The sequence below is a fragment of the Typopeltis vanoorti genome, chromosome 3, assembly GCF_054136105.1.
Source record: "Typopeltis vanoorti isolate ZY-2024b chromosome 3, IOZ_Tvanoo_1.0, whole genome shotgun sequence".
In the NCBI taxonomy this organism is placed as follows: Eukaryota; Metazoa; Arthropoda; class Arachnida; order Uropygi; family Thelyphonidae; genus Typopeltis; species Typopeltis vanoorti.
This window is the reverse complement of record NC_143551.1, coordinates 97,789,708-97,805,942: the sequence shown is the minus strand read 5'-3', so window position 1 is coordinate 97,805,942 and position 16,235 is coordinate 97,789,708. Positions and strand designations below refer to the sequence as shown.

The following is a 16,235-nucleotide window of genomic DNA, read 5'->3' as shown; positions in this document are numbered from 1 at the left end:
GCCAGTCTCTTCATTGGTTGCTGCTTATAATTAGTGAAGTCTTGGGCCATCTATCTCTGATTGGCTACTGGTGGATATTGAACTGACTGCCCACTCAGTCTCCAAAAGCTAGATAGGGTTAAACGGTCTTACCTTCATCCCTATAAGGGAATAAAAGGCATTAGCTGATATACGGAGGCTGTTCAATAAGTTATAAGACTATATTTATACAGAAAACATATTACCTTTAATTGTCATCATTTACATGGTCTTTTTCAAAGTAACTACCATGAGATGTGATGCATTTGTCCCAACATTGCGTCCACTTCTTAAACACATGTGAAAGTCTGTTTTTTGAGAATTCTTTCAAAACCGCTTCCGCAGCTTTTTACACATGCTTTGTTGCTTTCGAAATGGCGGTCTCTTAGTGGTTTCTTGAGCTGAGGAAACAGCCAGAAATCGCACGGTGTGAGATCAGGACTGTATGGAGGGTGTGGTAGGATATCTATGTTGTTCTTCTGCAAAACGTCCACTACACAACCATTATGTGGCCATGCATTATCGTGGTGCATTAAGAAGCCATTCTTCAGCAATGGACGCTTCCTTTTGACGTGTTGTACCATTGTCCGTAAAACATCCGCATAGTATGAGCCGTTTACAGTATTCCCGGGTTCTACAGCATGTTGGTAAACAATGCCTTCGTAGTCAAAAAACATTATGGTTATAACTTTACCAGCCAATTTTGCAGTTTTTGCTTTCTTGGGGGTAGGCGAAGACAGATGCTTCCATTCACTGCTTTGTTGTTTCATTGTAAGGTCATAGTGATACAACCAAGCTTCATCTGCTGTAATGATGCATTTTAAGAAGTTGTCACCTTGTTCCAGTCTTTCTTTCCATTCTGTGCATGCATCCACTCGATGCTGCATTTGCTCCGGTGTCAAGAGTTTGGGAATCCATCGGGTGCAAACACGTTTCAGTCCCAAATGTTCAGCCATGATTGAGTGAACACTTCCCCACAGAAATATTCAGGACAACATGCAGCTGGCATACTATATGTAATTCTGCGATCCTCCTTGATGATAAATCGCTGTTGTGTTGATCATTGTCTCTGTGATGGACGTTGAAGGTCTTCCTTCACGTTCAAGATCTTCCACATTTTGCCTTCCTTCCTTAAAAGTTTTATGTCAGCAAAAAAAACACTTGCCCTCGACATTGCTTCATCGTGGAAAGCTTCGCGTATCATGTTAAAAGAGTCCGATGCAGATTTTTGCAAACACACACAAAATTTGATCGCATAATGCTGTTCCAAGGACGCTTCCATTTCGACGAGTGGTCGCAGCTCGTAGACGCGCTGAAGCAAGCTTGCGTTTAGTCACGTGACACTCTGGCACATCAGCCCGTATACACCATCTATCAACCTCTTTTGATAATACAGACAGTAACATTTCTTTATTCCACAGAAATTAATATTGTGATGAGTGGTTTCGCGACAGTAAAATTAGTCTTATTACTTATTGAACAGCCCTCGTGTATATATATATACACAACTAAATGTTAGTTCTTGGCAACAAAATTTTTTAATTTGTCAGTTATGAATCTGGCATTAGAATTGTAGATGTGAGTATAAACAGAGCAATATTAGTAAAGGTAAATGATTGATGGTGACAATTGTTGAAAATTGTTTTTTCATACAGAAATTTTAATTTAGAGTTTTGGATAAAAAAAAATTTAGAGACCTGGTGAGTCTGGATATTTGGACCTGAAAAATCCTAGTCACAACTTCTTGTTAAACCATGGTTTGAATAGCAGGCAAGAATTTTGAAGATTTTTTTTTATTCTGTATGCAGATGATTTCTTCCTTTACTTTGAATTTCAGGACTCATTAGCTAAATTGAATAATTGCTGTAATAAATTGAAACATTGTTTTCATCAATTTGGTTCAGTGTAATGAAAAAGAAAGATCAAAAATTTACAATAGGGAATCTATAAAAGAAGAGGGAAGAATGCATGTTAGTGTTCTTTGTATCCTAGACTGGATTTAAATCCAAGTCTTTCTTACCATATGGCATTGACTGAATTATGGAGGCTCCAAAAATTTTTGCGATTTTTGCATAAAAAAAAAAAACATTTCAACATACTCGGGTCTTAAGTGCTCTTGGATCAATGGTGCCCCTGGGCTATAGCCCATTTAGCCCAATGGATAAGGAAGTCCTGTTTGTCTAACTGAAAATGTATTGATTATGAAATTGTAGGTATTCACTGGAGCCTGTGTAGCTCAGTGGATGTGGCGTTTGCACACCACGGCGCTTGGCCGCACGAAGGAAGACTTCGTTTCAAGTCTAGTCGCCGACTAGAGGAAATTTTTCTAAGTCTTTTTTCGACCGGTTCCCGAGTTAGTCGATCTCTGGCACGGGCAAGTGAGTTTTTCCTCCCGGAAACTCAGGTTTTTCGTTCCGTAAACTCAAGAAAATTGACTGTAGAACCCACATTATTTCAGACATTAAATATATTGTGTTAGGGACCACGAGATGGCGGCACATTTGAGCCGTCTCTCTTCACTGTGTACTGCTTAATTAGTGATAGCTTTGGGTCATCTATCTCTGATTGGTACCAGTGGAGATTGAACTGCCCACTCAGTCTCCAAAAGTTCGATAGGGCTAAATGGCCTCGCCTACTCCCCGTATACGGAAATAAAAAGGCGTTAGCTGATTTTTTTTTTTAAAGGTATTCACTTGGATTCTGGTATTGAACCACAGTCATAATAAAAAATGTTTATTCAAACTATTTCATCACGTCCTCATACCACAGAAACCTTCATAACAATATGTATTTATTAATTTAAAAAATTGTTTCACTTGTTTGTAATTTATAATAATGTGAATGTTAAAAAATAAATACCTTTATAATTATTCGCATTTGAATGAAATATTATAACTTCTTATTAATTGCCTTTTTATGAGGGTGGTGGAAATAGGTCAGTGTTGCTAAAATTTTAAAAGCAGTATGTGGGCATTGAAAGTTTAGGAAACTTTTCTACACTAATGTGAAGAAATTATTCTCAACAACAATAATGTATTCCATAAGACTTTTCTTATGTTTTATTTATTAAATTCTCTTCATGTTAATTTATACATTTATTTATATTTGAGTGTAATTATACATGTATTTATATTAGAATAATAATAACTTGTCCCTGTGTAAATCAAATATTTTCCATTCTTCTTAGTTCTCTAATTTTTCTTTATATTTTCCTGAAATATTAAGTGTATTTATGTATGTGTTCAGGATTTTCTTGTATATGCTAGTGAAAGAAATGGTATTTTAATTAATGTTTTTGTTGACCATTATCTATCAGTGCACTGTTAGCTAGTGACAAAAATTCATTACAAGTGATGAAGGCTGCCAAAATGATTGATAATTTAATGCTCTGTTTATCGTGTTGGTGTACTCATCTTTGGCTTAAGAGTGACAGTCTAACTGGGAGACCTCCACAAACCCTATAAGGAATGAAGAGAACTGGCTGGGGGTTCTGACTCAGTGTCCTGTCCTCACTTCCAGTGTTGCACTTCCAGGTATTCACTTGGAGGCGGATCAAACAAAGATGATCTGGCAGATTGGGACTTAGCCTCGTATTATATATTGGCTGAAACTACATGTACATTATGAAGGTCAACATAATCAGATAGCATGCTAATTGCTCTGGGTAACCAAGTAGTTAACTTATCTGCTTTCTAACCAACAGGCTGTTGGTGATGAAGTTGGTCGAAAAAAGTTCCATGTTTGATCTCAGCAGGATTCCAGGTTATCTAACTTAGTTCATCTAAGGATGTAATGTGCCATAGGTTTACAGCTTTCACAAATGGGATTAGATGTGCATAGTTTGGTTATACAAGAGCCATGCTGTTTTTCATCAGGGAACAAGATGAAGGACAAAAGTAAACAACTGAAACAACTACACAGAGTCAGAACTTGAAGGGTGTCAACATCATTGTAACTAAAAAAACCAAAACAGATAAAATCCTTCTAAATAACAAGTATATATTGAATTGTTCAGACACTAAAGATGTGGGAGGAAGTACTTTATTAATGTACTAATTGCTCTTGGTAACTAAGTGGTTAGCTTATCTGCTTTTCTAACCGACAGGCTGTTGGTAGATGAATTTCTCATTCAAGTATCTTCATCTTCAGCATGAAGATAAAGTACTTGAATGAGAGCCAATTTAATGTAGAGTGGAGTGATCAGATTTTAAAATATAGAAATTGGATAATGAGATTTGCTTATATTCCCATGGAAGACCTTAGCGGGAAGGAAGTACTGGAATTAATGGTAACTAATAAAAAGAAAAACTAGTCCGTGCAATTAGCCAAGTGGCTATGCCCTTTGCAATTATATGCCTGGGGAAGGTGTGTCCTAGGTTCAATTTCTGTCGACGACATAAGGAGCTTAAGGATCTTTCTCAGCCATAGCCAAGTTAGCCAGTCTTGGATGTGGACAGCAGTTCACCCCCCCCCCCCCCAAGTTTATTTGGGATTTTTCATCCCGCAAGCAGGCAAACTGGCCCGTGAACACACACGGATTACAGTCATGAATATCACCCTTAGGGAATGCAGCAGAGCAATGGTAAAACGGTTGTATTATGGCCAGTTATCCCTCATTAGGAGGGGACTCAACCCGTCCTTAGGGATGAGAAGGATAGGATATAATAATGGAAAACCATAAAAATGTCGATAATCGACTTGGAGAGAAAACATACAAAACAAAACTCTTATAATTTCTAGTTACAATGTTTTACTTCACCAAAGGCTCTCGACATTTACAGGCACACTAGCTTTGCTCTTTTATGCAAACAGATTGCCATCACTTGTGTTCCTTCCCCTGGCTGACACTAACAATATATCTATGTGTTAGAAGAAGAGCTTGCTGCAGTGCTGAATGTCAACCTTTGGACGATCCTTTCCAACATCTTGAATGCTTCAGCAGACAAAAAATCTAAAAGAATACAAAGTCAGCACATCAGGAAATATGAAAATATGAGGTAGGGAAGCTGAAAAACTCAGCTTCCATACCTCAGCTACCTCCTAACACAGTAGTAAATATATCATCTTTCACCATGAAGCAATTAGAACACCCATGTCACCATAACTATACACTAGTACTTGAAAAAATTCCTGCAGAAGAAATAATGATCCAAGTAGAACGAAGTATCCTCAGCCTTCCCAAACATATTGTCAACAACATCAGACTGAATTTAGTCAATATACTCACTCATTCTTAAAAAAAAAATGCTAAAGTGTTTTCACTTGGAAATGTGAAAGTACGGAAAACCTCACACTCCAATACACTGACATAATGGTTAGTTTTAATGTCTCCTCTTTATTCATTAATGTCCCACTCAAAGATACCTTAGACCTTATCCAAATCATATTTCCTCCTAATATCTCAGCCCGGTTTCAGTTCACCATGAACTCAGGCTATTTTGTTTGGTAAGTTTTTTCACTTGGAAAAGTGAAAAAACTTTCAATATCTATTTCTAATCCATAGTATTTTAGTAATAAGATATCACATGTTTTGACTACTTGTATATGGAAATATGACTTCTGCATTACTTCAACCTTGGTATCTCTTCTGGGTCTGGCTCCCACTGACGAGACATCAAAGGTCGAAACCGGTGGGTAGTGACCCTTCCCATAATGCATAGCATTATACATGTCCTCAAGGATAATGTGCATTGCATTTGGGGATAACTAAGCAATTGATGTGAAGCCATTAGCCTCTATATACAAGTTGCCCAGTCATGAAGTGATTTCACGTGCAAACTTTGTTTGCTTACACTTGGATGAAGGATGAAACCAAGAATATAATTTCTTGGCATCTATAATTTATAGTATAACCAAGTTACAAAACTTTCAACAGAATAATAGTTACCAAAGCAGATAAGGGAAATACCACTGTGGTTTTAAACCAGTTAATTGCACAGGTAAGCTTGCTTCCTTACTTCCAGATCGTTCTATTCTACCTCTCTATAAACTATGATCCCACCAGTACACAGATCAGAACACTCCATAGGCTCCTTAAAAAGATTACCTCTTGGCCTGTAGAAGTCACAAACAAATTAAAAACTTATAACTCTAGACTCCCCCCCAGATATATGGACTACCAAAAAATCCATAAACAAAATGTGCCATTACATCCCATTGTGGATGGCATTGATTCACCCACATACAAATTAGCCAAAGCGTTCACACAGTATACTGGCCACACACCTTCACACAGAAAAAACTCAGCCCACTTTAAAGCCAGTATAGAAAACCTCGCACTCCATCACACTGACATAATGGTTAGTTTTGATGTTAGTTCTTCTTTTTATTCACTAAGGTCCCACTTAAAGTTACCTTAGACCTCATCTAAACCATATTTCCTCCCAATATCCCAGCCCTGTTTCAGTTCATTCACCATGAAAACTCAGGCTATTTTGTTTGGCAAGAAAAATTTTACAAACAGATATAGGGGACAACCATGGGTTCTCCACGTCTGGCCAACTTCTTCATTGAGACCTTTGAAGGAAAGGCCTTAAACTCTGCCTGACATGAACCCACCATCTGGCTATGCTACGTAGATTATGTGTTCTCCATTTGGTCTGGATACACTCCCAATTTCTTAAGAAATCTAAATAATCAACATCCCAGGATCCAGTTTACCTTAGAAAAGGAAAACAACAACAGTCTACCTTTCCTAGGCACTCTGATTACATGCTAGCTGGATGGATCCCTGACATTTTTTGACAGAAAATCTATACATACAGTTAAATAAATTCACCAATGGTCACCCACCACCCTTCCCAAAAATATGGGATTATAAAAAAGCCTCTATGATAGGGTAAAATTAATTAGTTCTTATAAGATTGCTCTAACTACTGAACTTGACCATATTCCCAACACTTTCTTACCTAATAGCTACAATCCCCAAATATAGTAAAACCATCTAACCACAACCCTCCCCCCCAACCAGAGCAGAGATTACACAAGATCTTTCACCATTCCATATATCCAGGTACATCTGAAAAATTAACAAAAATCCTAATGAAACCTAACCTTACAACCACTTACAGACCACATAAGAAATTGGCATCTCTTATCTTCTGTGGTCTGTAAGCGGTTGGTTGTCCAGCCACATTCCCTAAATCAACCAGGTCTCGTGCAACTGCACGAGACCTGATAGATTGTTGATTGTCTCCTACTACAGTGCCAATATCAGAATTTGTGAACACAAGGATTGCATTCAGTTCCACCAATACAGCCACTCAGGACTTGCTGACCATGCTTTGAACTACACCACAGGATATGCTGGAAGAGGGCCACTCTGTTACACTGCAGCACATACAAATATGAAAGGCTATTCCTCGAATCTGCCTTAGCCCTGGAAAACTTTCCAAACCTCAACAAATTTGGGTACATGAAACTGTCCCAAATTTGGGAAACATTCATCCTAAGATTTTCAGCCCAATGACCAAGACTACCCAATTTAGCCCATGGGGTGCCATTTAGGACTCTAGGTAAGACCGAATATGGTTGCCTTTCTTCAGCCTCATTTGCCCAGTGTTAGTGCCTGCATGCATGTATCATTGTTTTTTGTGATTTCTGATGAAGACAATGTGACATTGGCAAAATATAGGAAAGTATTAAGTAAAGTTTTTATAATTAATATTTTAGCATATGTTATTTCCAGAAAAATTACAGCATGAGTAACCAACATAGCCTATCTACGAGAATCATTTCTAGTGATACCTTCAGATTGGTTCAGGACACAAAAATATACAGGTGATTTGAAATAGGAAATGACTGGGATAAAGAAAATGTGTTTATATATCGAATTTATGAAAAGAATCGAAGTTGAACAGCACTCAGTTACGTGGGTGGTCTGAAAAGTTCTTGATTTTGACCATAGATGGCAACACTATCGGCACGATTTTTTTTTTCTAAGTTGGTGCATCTGTCATAAGTATCCATGTGAAATTGCAAGTCATTCTAAAATAGTTTGTTTTGTACAGCTGTCTGAAGCAAAAATGTTATCTGTATCCCTTGGATAAAATGGGCTACCGAGTTTAAACTTTTCCGTACCAGCCCTGAAGATGATCCACGTGAAGGATGTCCAAAAAGTATAACAACACCAGAAATCATTGATCAAGTGCACAATATGGTATTGGATGACCGGTGAGTCAAAGTGCGTGAAATTGCTGAGACTATAGGCATTTCAAAAGAACATGTAAGATATATTTTGCTTGAAGAATTGCAAATGAAAAGACTTTGCGCAAGATAGGTGCCACGCTTGCATACAGCAACCTGAAAAACGCACTTGCATGAAAATCTTTGAAAGTTCTTGGGGCGTTCTAACAAGAATAAAAACTGTTGGGCATTGATTTATTACTATGGATGAGACTTGGATTTACTATTACACACACACACACACACACACACCAGAATCCAAACAGCAGTCAAAACAGTGGATAGAAGCTATTTGTTCAGTGCCAAATAAGACAAAGTCGGTTCCATCATGCCATTGGTGTTTTGGGATGCTAAAGGCATTCTGTTTAATTATCTTGAAAAGGGTAAAACAATAACCTTGGAATATTATTCCAATCTTTTAACCAGACTAGATGAAAAAAATTTGTGAGAAAAGACTCGATTTGCAGAAGAAAAAATTCATCTTTCATCAGGATAATGCACCTGCCCACAAAGGTGTTTTGACAATGGGAAAATTAAGGGATCTGCACTATGAATTGTTGGAGCATCCACTTTATTCCCCAGATTTGGCTCCCTCTGACTTCTATCTCTTACCAAAACTAAAACTCTTCCTCGCTGGTCAGCGTTTTTCTTCGAATCAAGAGGTAATTACAGCTGTAGAAGGGTATTTTGCAGATCTTACTGAGAACCACTAAAGGGACAGGATAATGCCGCTGGAGCATCGCTGGAATAAATGTTTTATTCTTAAGGGAGATTATGTTGAAAAATAAAAATAATTTTGAAATTATAAATCCGCTTTTTCATTGTTAGGCCGAGAACTTTTCAGACCACCCTTGTATGAACTATAGACTCAAATACAATACAATCACAAAGTGATCAAAAAAAAAAAGTTTGTGTGGCTCTTTAGAACCACATAAAGTTTAATTTATAACATGAACAAAAGCACTTTATTTGGAAAGATAAACACTTTTAAAAGTAATAACCATTTCTCAGTGAGATATAAGTTTATAAATACTGCTCCTGTACTAGTCCATTATTATTAATTGACTTAAAACCATGTTATGTTGAATTTTGTAATCCACTCTACAAAGCTATTTTTCCATTTCTTCAAGAATGGGTTACCTCTATTGCTGAAAATTTTGAGGTCATAGTTGCAGAAGATCGTATTTTGTTTGTCTGCATTTATCACAATTGTTCTTATAGTAGATGTTGCTAAGTTTAAAGAAGAATTTATATCAACCTCACATTCGCCTACTTCTAAATATGTAATAACACTTGCACTATCTTTTTTTGTAGATATTATGACTTAAAAAAGAAGAAATTATTTTTTAACCAATTCAAGCACTACTGTATGTATTTAATAACTGAACTCACGTATTTTGTGTTAAGTGCATCGAATTATGGGAGTCGATACACACAGTACTATCACTCGAAGCCAGATAATTCAGGAAGTTATGCACCATCAGTGTTATTGCCCAGAGGCCATTCAGAGAAATTGGAGAATTGCCATTTTTTGAGCATTTGCAAAGAGCACAAAACAGCATTGATTGGCTAGCGTTAACTGAGGCCTCACTGTACTGCCAGGGCACTTTTTTTTTTTAATGAATACAATGTTTTCATTTAGCCACATTGCTTAGAAACATTAATCATTCCTCCTCCATATCAGTAGCCAGCACCTTAGAATCCAAGAAAAATAAAATTACAGTAGTCTGTCTTTTCTAGACTGTAATTACGTCTTCCCAATGTCAGCGATAAACATGTAGGTACAGTAGTTATGTGGGTAAGTACAGAAAACCTACCCACATAAATAGATGCATACACAAACTTTCCCATCATCTCCCTCCCCAACAATATGGTATCATTAAATTCTCCGTATCTTCCTATCCAATAATACCAACGGGGGGGACTGACAAAATAGCTATTCCTCCTATGGCCTCACATTTCTCTTTTCATACAGTTTATAGTAATCTTATCAAGATCTAGGTCTGGTCTAGCTGATAATGTCTTGGATGCCTTGCACATAATCAAATGGGGAAAAACTATTTTGTTTCACTGCGGCAAATACAAATATGAAAAACTTCTTTTTTTTTATTTTTTTAATTGGCAGCAGTTTAAAAACCAAATATGGTTGTGTTAAACTCTCCAAGATTTGAGAAAAACATTGATTCATAGTCAAGGCTAACTACAAGCCCAAAGAGGGCATCCCTGTTTGGTCTTTAGTCTTCTAGTGTAACATCTTCCACTTATTGTGTGTGTGTGTGTGTGTGTGTGTGTGTGTGTGTGTGTGTGTGTGTGTGTGTGTACTATTACAATTTTTATATTGTATCCCAGAAGATGACTCTGTGATATAGTCAAAATATTGGAATTATTAAACTGGTGCTGTTTCCTTTCCATTAACCTATTATGAGAGAACCTATTTTTGCTTCTTCTAGGGAGGGAAGGAGATCTCTACTCATGATCTTATTTCTTGCCTTGACTTGTGCTGCTGTTCTGTTATGTTATGTTTATGTTGTTGCATTGCATTGCATTGTTGAATTCCCTAAACAATGATTTGGCTGCCATTATCCTATTAAGTTCTTGCTATTCAGGTTGATCTGTGTTCATTTATGAAATAATCAAAACAGCAATCTACTAATAAACTGAAAACTGTGCACAATGCACCTATACAGAAACATTTACTTTTGAATCTCAGAAATAACAGAGATTTTTATACTAAACCATGCACAGATAGGAGACTAGGTTCACTCTGTGGTGATCCAAATATTAATTAGAGGAAATTGGAATGAATGTGAAGCTGATGATATACGATGTGCGGCTATTAAATAATGAGACTGGTTGCAAAAAAGTGGTTTATTATTACAATTGTACAACTTAATTGTTATCCCCTTCAGCATACTCCCCTCCTCTATCTATACACCACTGCATATGAATTTTCCATTGTTGGAAGCAGTGCTGCAAGTCATCAGGTGTTATCTGCTTCAGTAGTGCTGCCATTTTCTCCTTTACCTCATCCACTGACTGAAAATGGGTGCCCTTCAATGCGGATTTCAACTTTGGAAAAAAGTAAAAGTCGCATGGAGCTAAATCCGGTGAGTTAGGTGGATGGTCCAACACTGGGATCGTCTTATCAGCCAGATACTGCTTTACAGACAGTGGGCTGGAGTGTTGTCCTGATGGAGAATCCAAGCATTGTTTTTCCACAGATCAGGTCTCTTCTTCTTCCTCACTCGTTCTCTCAGCTTGGCCAGAACCTCAAAGTAATAATGTTGGTTAACTGTCTGACTCTCTTGTATCCATTCAACCATTACCACGCCATTGATATATAAAAAAAGAAAACGTTCAGCATTGCCTTCAGTTTTGACTTGCTCATCCTTGCTTTTTTTATTCTTGGTGACATAGGAGTTTCCAGTGCATTGATTGTCTCTTTGTTTCTGAATCGTACTGGAAAATCCACATCTCATCACATGTGATAATCTCCTGCAAATCTGGCTCCACTGTCAGCTGTTCCATGATATCAGTGCATATTTGTTTCCAGACATATTTCTGCTCCTGACACAAGTTTTTGGGAACCATTTTGGCACAGACTTTGTTTATGTTCAATTGCTCATGCAAAATTTGTTGTACAGTCTCCTTATCAATGTGCACAATGTCTGCTATCATCTGAATGCTTAATTGGCGATCTTTGCAGACAATTTCATTAATTTTTGCAACTTTTGTTCTGTTCCTGCCATGACGGGTGACTTTCTCATTCGTCATCTTCAACGTTTTCTTGACCTTCAGCAAAGCATTTGTGCCATTCATTCATGCACGTGACATTACATTATCGCCATACACCTCCTGCAACAGTTTCAAACACTCTGTTAATGATTTCTTCAATTTCACAAGGAATTTCAGATTAATGCACTGCTCCGTTAGACATTATTTCAGCAAAGCGACTTCACACGTTTCTTTTATAACTGCCTACAGACTAACTACGAATGACAGCGAACAATGCTTATCTCAACTGCTTCTAGAACCTGTGCATCCCATGGCACAAGTGCATCCCACTGCTACGAGTACACGATTCACAGCACACCCATCTCGTTATTTAATAGCCGCACCTCGTAGATAAGAGTATATGGTGGAGTAGAATCCAAGAGAATGATAGATGACTAGTAATGTGTATTAGGTCTATATTTGGGCAGTTGCTATTTAAACTGTGCATTAATGATGTAGTAGGGGATGTGAGGAGAAATATCTGTTTGTTTGCAGATGCTGCAAAACTTGGCAGGGGGGGGGGGGGAAGAGAATGAGCAAATAAAGGTGATGTAGAGATCCTGTAGGATGATTTAGATAAACTGATATTGCGAGCAAAAGATAATGGTTGCACGATTGTGACAAATGGATCAAAAGATTCTAAGCAGCATCCCTAACTTTGTTTCTCTCTCTCAAAGGTTTACACTCTTTACATCTCTAGGTTTACAAGCTAATTAGTGAATGCAGATTCCATCTTTCTTAATTTACAAGCAATTTTCTAGCCAATTACCAAGCAAGATCTCGAGACACAGTTTCTAGAAAAGTTGGGCAGAATTCTTGACATTTCTGTGGTATTTGGTTGGATCTCGCATAGATGCCTGCTACCACTTATCATTTATAGTTGAGTTGCCACCTTCCTCTCTGGTGATTCACTGCATGTCATGATAGATGCTTCCTCACATCAGATTTCCACACCAGTGCTAGAGCACTTCAGGGCTTTGAACTTTTCCCACTTTCTTTCTCCTATACATAAATTACCTGTCATCTCAAATCTTATCCATGACTTTGCAATCATTCAGAGCTTCATGATTTTCCATAACCAGTATCCTTTCCTTTAGTGTTACACAGTGATCAGCATTCATTTTACACAAATTATGGATTCTACAACCATGTTATATGATGAAAAAAAATGAATTCCATAACCAGTGTTTTAAACTCTGATCTCCTTGGCATTTTCCAGTGGAATGATGATAGCCTTGTGACCCTCAGTACTTACAAAATGCAGTTTTCTCTTCTTACTTTCAAGAAAGATCCCACTTCACTTTCTCTTACCTTTAATAATATCCATATCTCTAAAACAAAATCAGATTTCTTTTCTTTAGATGATTTAAACCTTTAGTCTTTCTTTCCATAAATAGCCATAGCCTGCCTCTTCAGTCTCCAAAATTAAATAAAATAAAAATAAATAAATAAATGAGTAAAAATAAATAAATAAAAAACAATAAAATAAACACACTCTCTCTTTCTCTCTCTCTTTTTCTCAATTTATCCCAGAGATTTTGTGACCTTTCATATTTAGAGATAATGTTTTAAAAAAAAAAGTTTTTTCACCTCTTATAACTTGTTCTAACCAAATTATTCACCCAAGTGCTCACCAATCATGGATTGGTGAGCACTTGATATGCCTAATTTTTATTCGTGAACTCTGTCATAAGGCTTTTTTAAAATGTATGAGACTTTGTGATTTCCATATTAAATGTTTTTTCTATGTGAAATATTAATCACTATATTTGTACTTTTCAGAAGTTATTCTGTCCTTCATTTAGATTATTTTTATAATAATTCTTATTTTTATTTAAAAAATTAAAAAAAAATCTCTCTCTCTTATACAGAAACAGATTTAAATCACTTGCACTATTTTTGGCATCTGCCACAGCATTCTCCAAACTTAAACAAATTCAGCTGCATCACATTACCAAAAATCTGGGAGACCATCATTGTGAGACTTTTAGCAAGATTCCATAGCCACACCCATAAAGAGCTCTGGTCACGACTGTAGGATTCCACCTTTTACAGTAAATTTGTGTTTGTCTTCCTAGTTTCATGCCTGCACTTAACATATTTCATTGTTCCCACAAAAATGCTCTGGTGACCAAGAGAAATATTGGCTTAGCAATCTAATTAGTTAAATAAATGTAGTTAATTATTGATGACTTTCATGTATTCATATCTCTCTGTTACTAGAGTACATACAACCTTTAAAAATCTTTTGTGGTTGGAATTGCCTTTAAGAAGTTTAATAAAAAATAAAAAAAAAAAATTGTAATAATAATAATTACATATTTTTTGTTAAGCTGATTTATATTGTAAGAATGTATTTCACCATTCTTAGGATGAGAGTGGAAATAAAATATGGATATGTCCTGCTTGTACTCACATTGATGATGGTAGTCCTATGATAGGTTGTGATGATTGTGATGATTGGTACCATTGGTAAGTCATTTTATTTTAACTTTTCTTAAAAGATTTTTTTTTTTTTTTTTGCTTTCTCTGATTGCATCATGCTAAGAATTATTCATACAAAAATCATATATTATGGAATTAACATTAATATGAACTGACATTTATAAATATGTTTGCACTTAAAGTAATTGCTGCAATCTTCTTGAATATTTTCTACGACTATTTTGTCACTGCTCATCACATCTAATATGCATTTACAAAGCAGTGGTAGAAAATAGTCAAGAGAAACACAGTTCGGAGCACGTATCATTAATTTAGATGGAAAAGTCACCAGAAACCTGAAATGTGGAAAGTTATCTGAGTTGAATAGGTGATATTCAGGCAGGAATGCTCAAATTTGCACTGCATAATTCAGTAAGTGCTTAGAAAGTCAAATTTAGATAATTAGCATAGAGTTTGTATAGTACCCACCTGTTGAAAGGAAAATAAAACAATGCAAGTGCATGGAAAGGCTTATGTGTTGGCAGTACATGTTAGTTTATTTTCACAGTATTGATTACAACACAGAACGATAAGAAAATAATTAATATTTATTAACTTATTGCTGATATTTCACTGGTATTATATCCAGCATCTTCAGAGCCCAAGAATAGTTTATCACAGTACACAAAACAACAGCAGTTTGGTATAACAGTGGGACTAGTTTAAAAAACTTGTAATGGATAACACAAGGAAATAAAGTCCTAATTTGGTGCCATCTATGTCGGAAAAAGAGAGAAAACAAGTATATTAATTAAATCTTAAAATGACTGTCTCCCAGATTTTTGGTAAATTTATACAGCCATATTTGTTGAGGTTTGGAGTATGTTTTTAAAGCTGCTATTTATTCCCAAAACAATCTCTCTGACTTATAATGACTTCTGTGTAGCACTTTTGTTTTCTTTCATTTGATCCTGTGTGAAGTGGTATCCAAGGCATGGTCTACTAGATCTGAATTTCCATAAGGATGTATTTTTTATGTTCACCAAGGTGGATGTCAACAGTTTTTCCTGTCTGTCCATAGTAAGCCAGGTTACAAGAACAGGACACTTCATAAACTCCTGGATGTGATAAAGAAGAGAGGTTTCCTTAGGTGAACAGATACGAGTTGGTATGGTACATAGCTGATATTTATTAAACACTCTAGATATCTTTTCAGGTGTGCTTTTCATTTTAAAACAAATAATTGAAAAATCATGGGAGTATAACAAGGATCTTTGTTTAAGTTTTGTAGATCCGGAAATCGCATATAACAAAGTGCCAAGAAGAAGAAGAAGAGCTGTTGAAATTGCTACTCATTTGGGATAAAATGGTCCAAATACAGAGCGGTACATAGTTTTTTATATAAAGTGGTACAGCAGCAGTCAGAATTGAATGAGTATAGGAAAATGTTTGATGTAAAATCATATATATGGATCATATTATAAAGAAAATTGTATTAAACATGATATGAAAATCAGAGATATTCAACTCTTGTACTTTATGCAAATACTAATACTCCTAAGTAAATCTACTTATTTACTAAAATTGAATAATGCTCTAACAAATTTGGCATGATATTCAGTATGTGAATATAGGCAGAACATGGTAAACCTGGACCACATTCTCAATGGAGAACCGATAGAAAAAAGTGAAATATTTCAACAATTTAGGCACAATTTTAGCAATTTAACAAATTAAATATGGAAATAGACAACAAAATAAGCAAACTGATATTGTGTTGAGCTAGTTGAACAAGTTTATATGGAATAAAAGAGAAATTAGCTAAAATATTACAT

At 36.1% G+C, this 16,235-nt stretch overlaps 1 protein-coding gene across 2 annotated transcripts in view; it reads left to right on the top strand.

The window, feature by feature from the left end:
* The window catches only part of LOC150108408 (uncharacterized), a 371,725-nt gene that overhangs the window by 316,900 nt on the left and 38,590 nt on the right, over positions 1–16,235 (top strand). For both annotated transcript variants that reach the window (XM_090390757.1, XM_090390758.1), the window contains one exon: positions 14,348–14,448. In XM_090390757.1, coding sequence (XP_090246883.1) covers positions 14,348–14,448 — 101 coding nt within the window. The remainder of the gene's footprint in view (positions 1–14,347; positions 14,449–16,235) is intronic.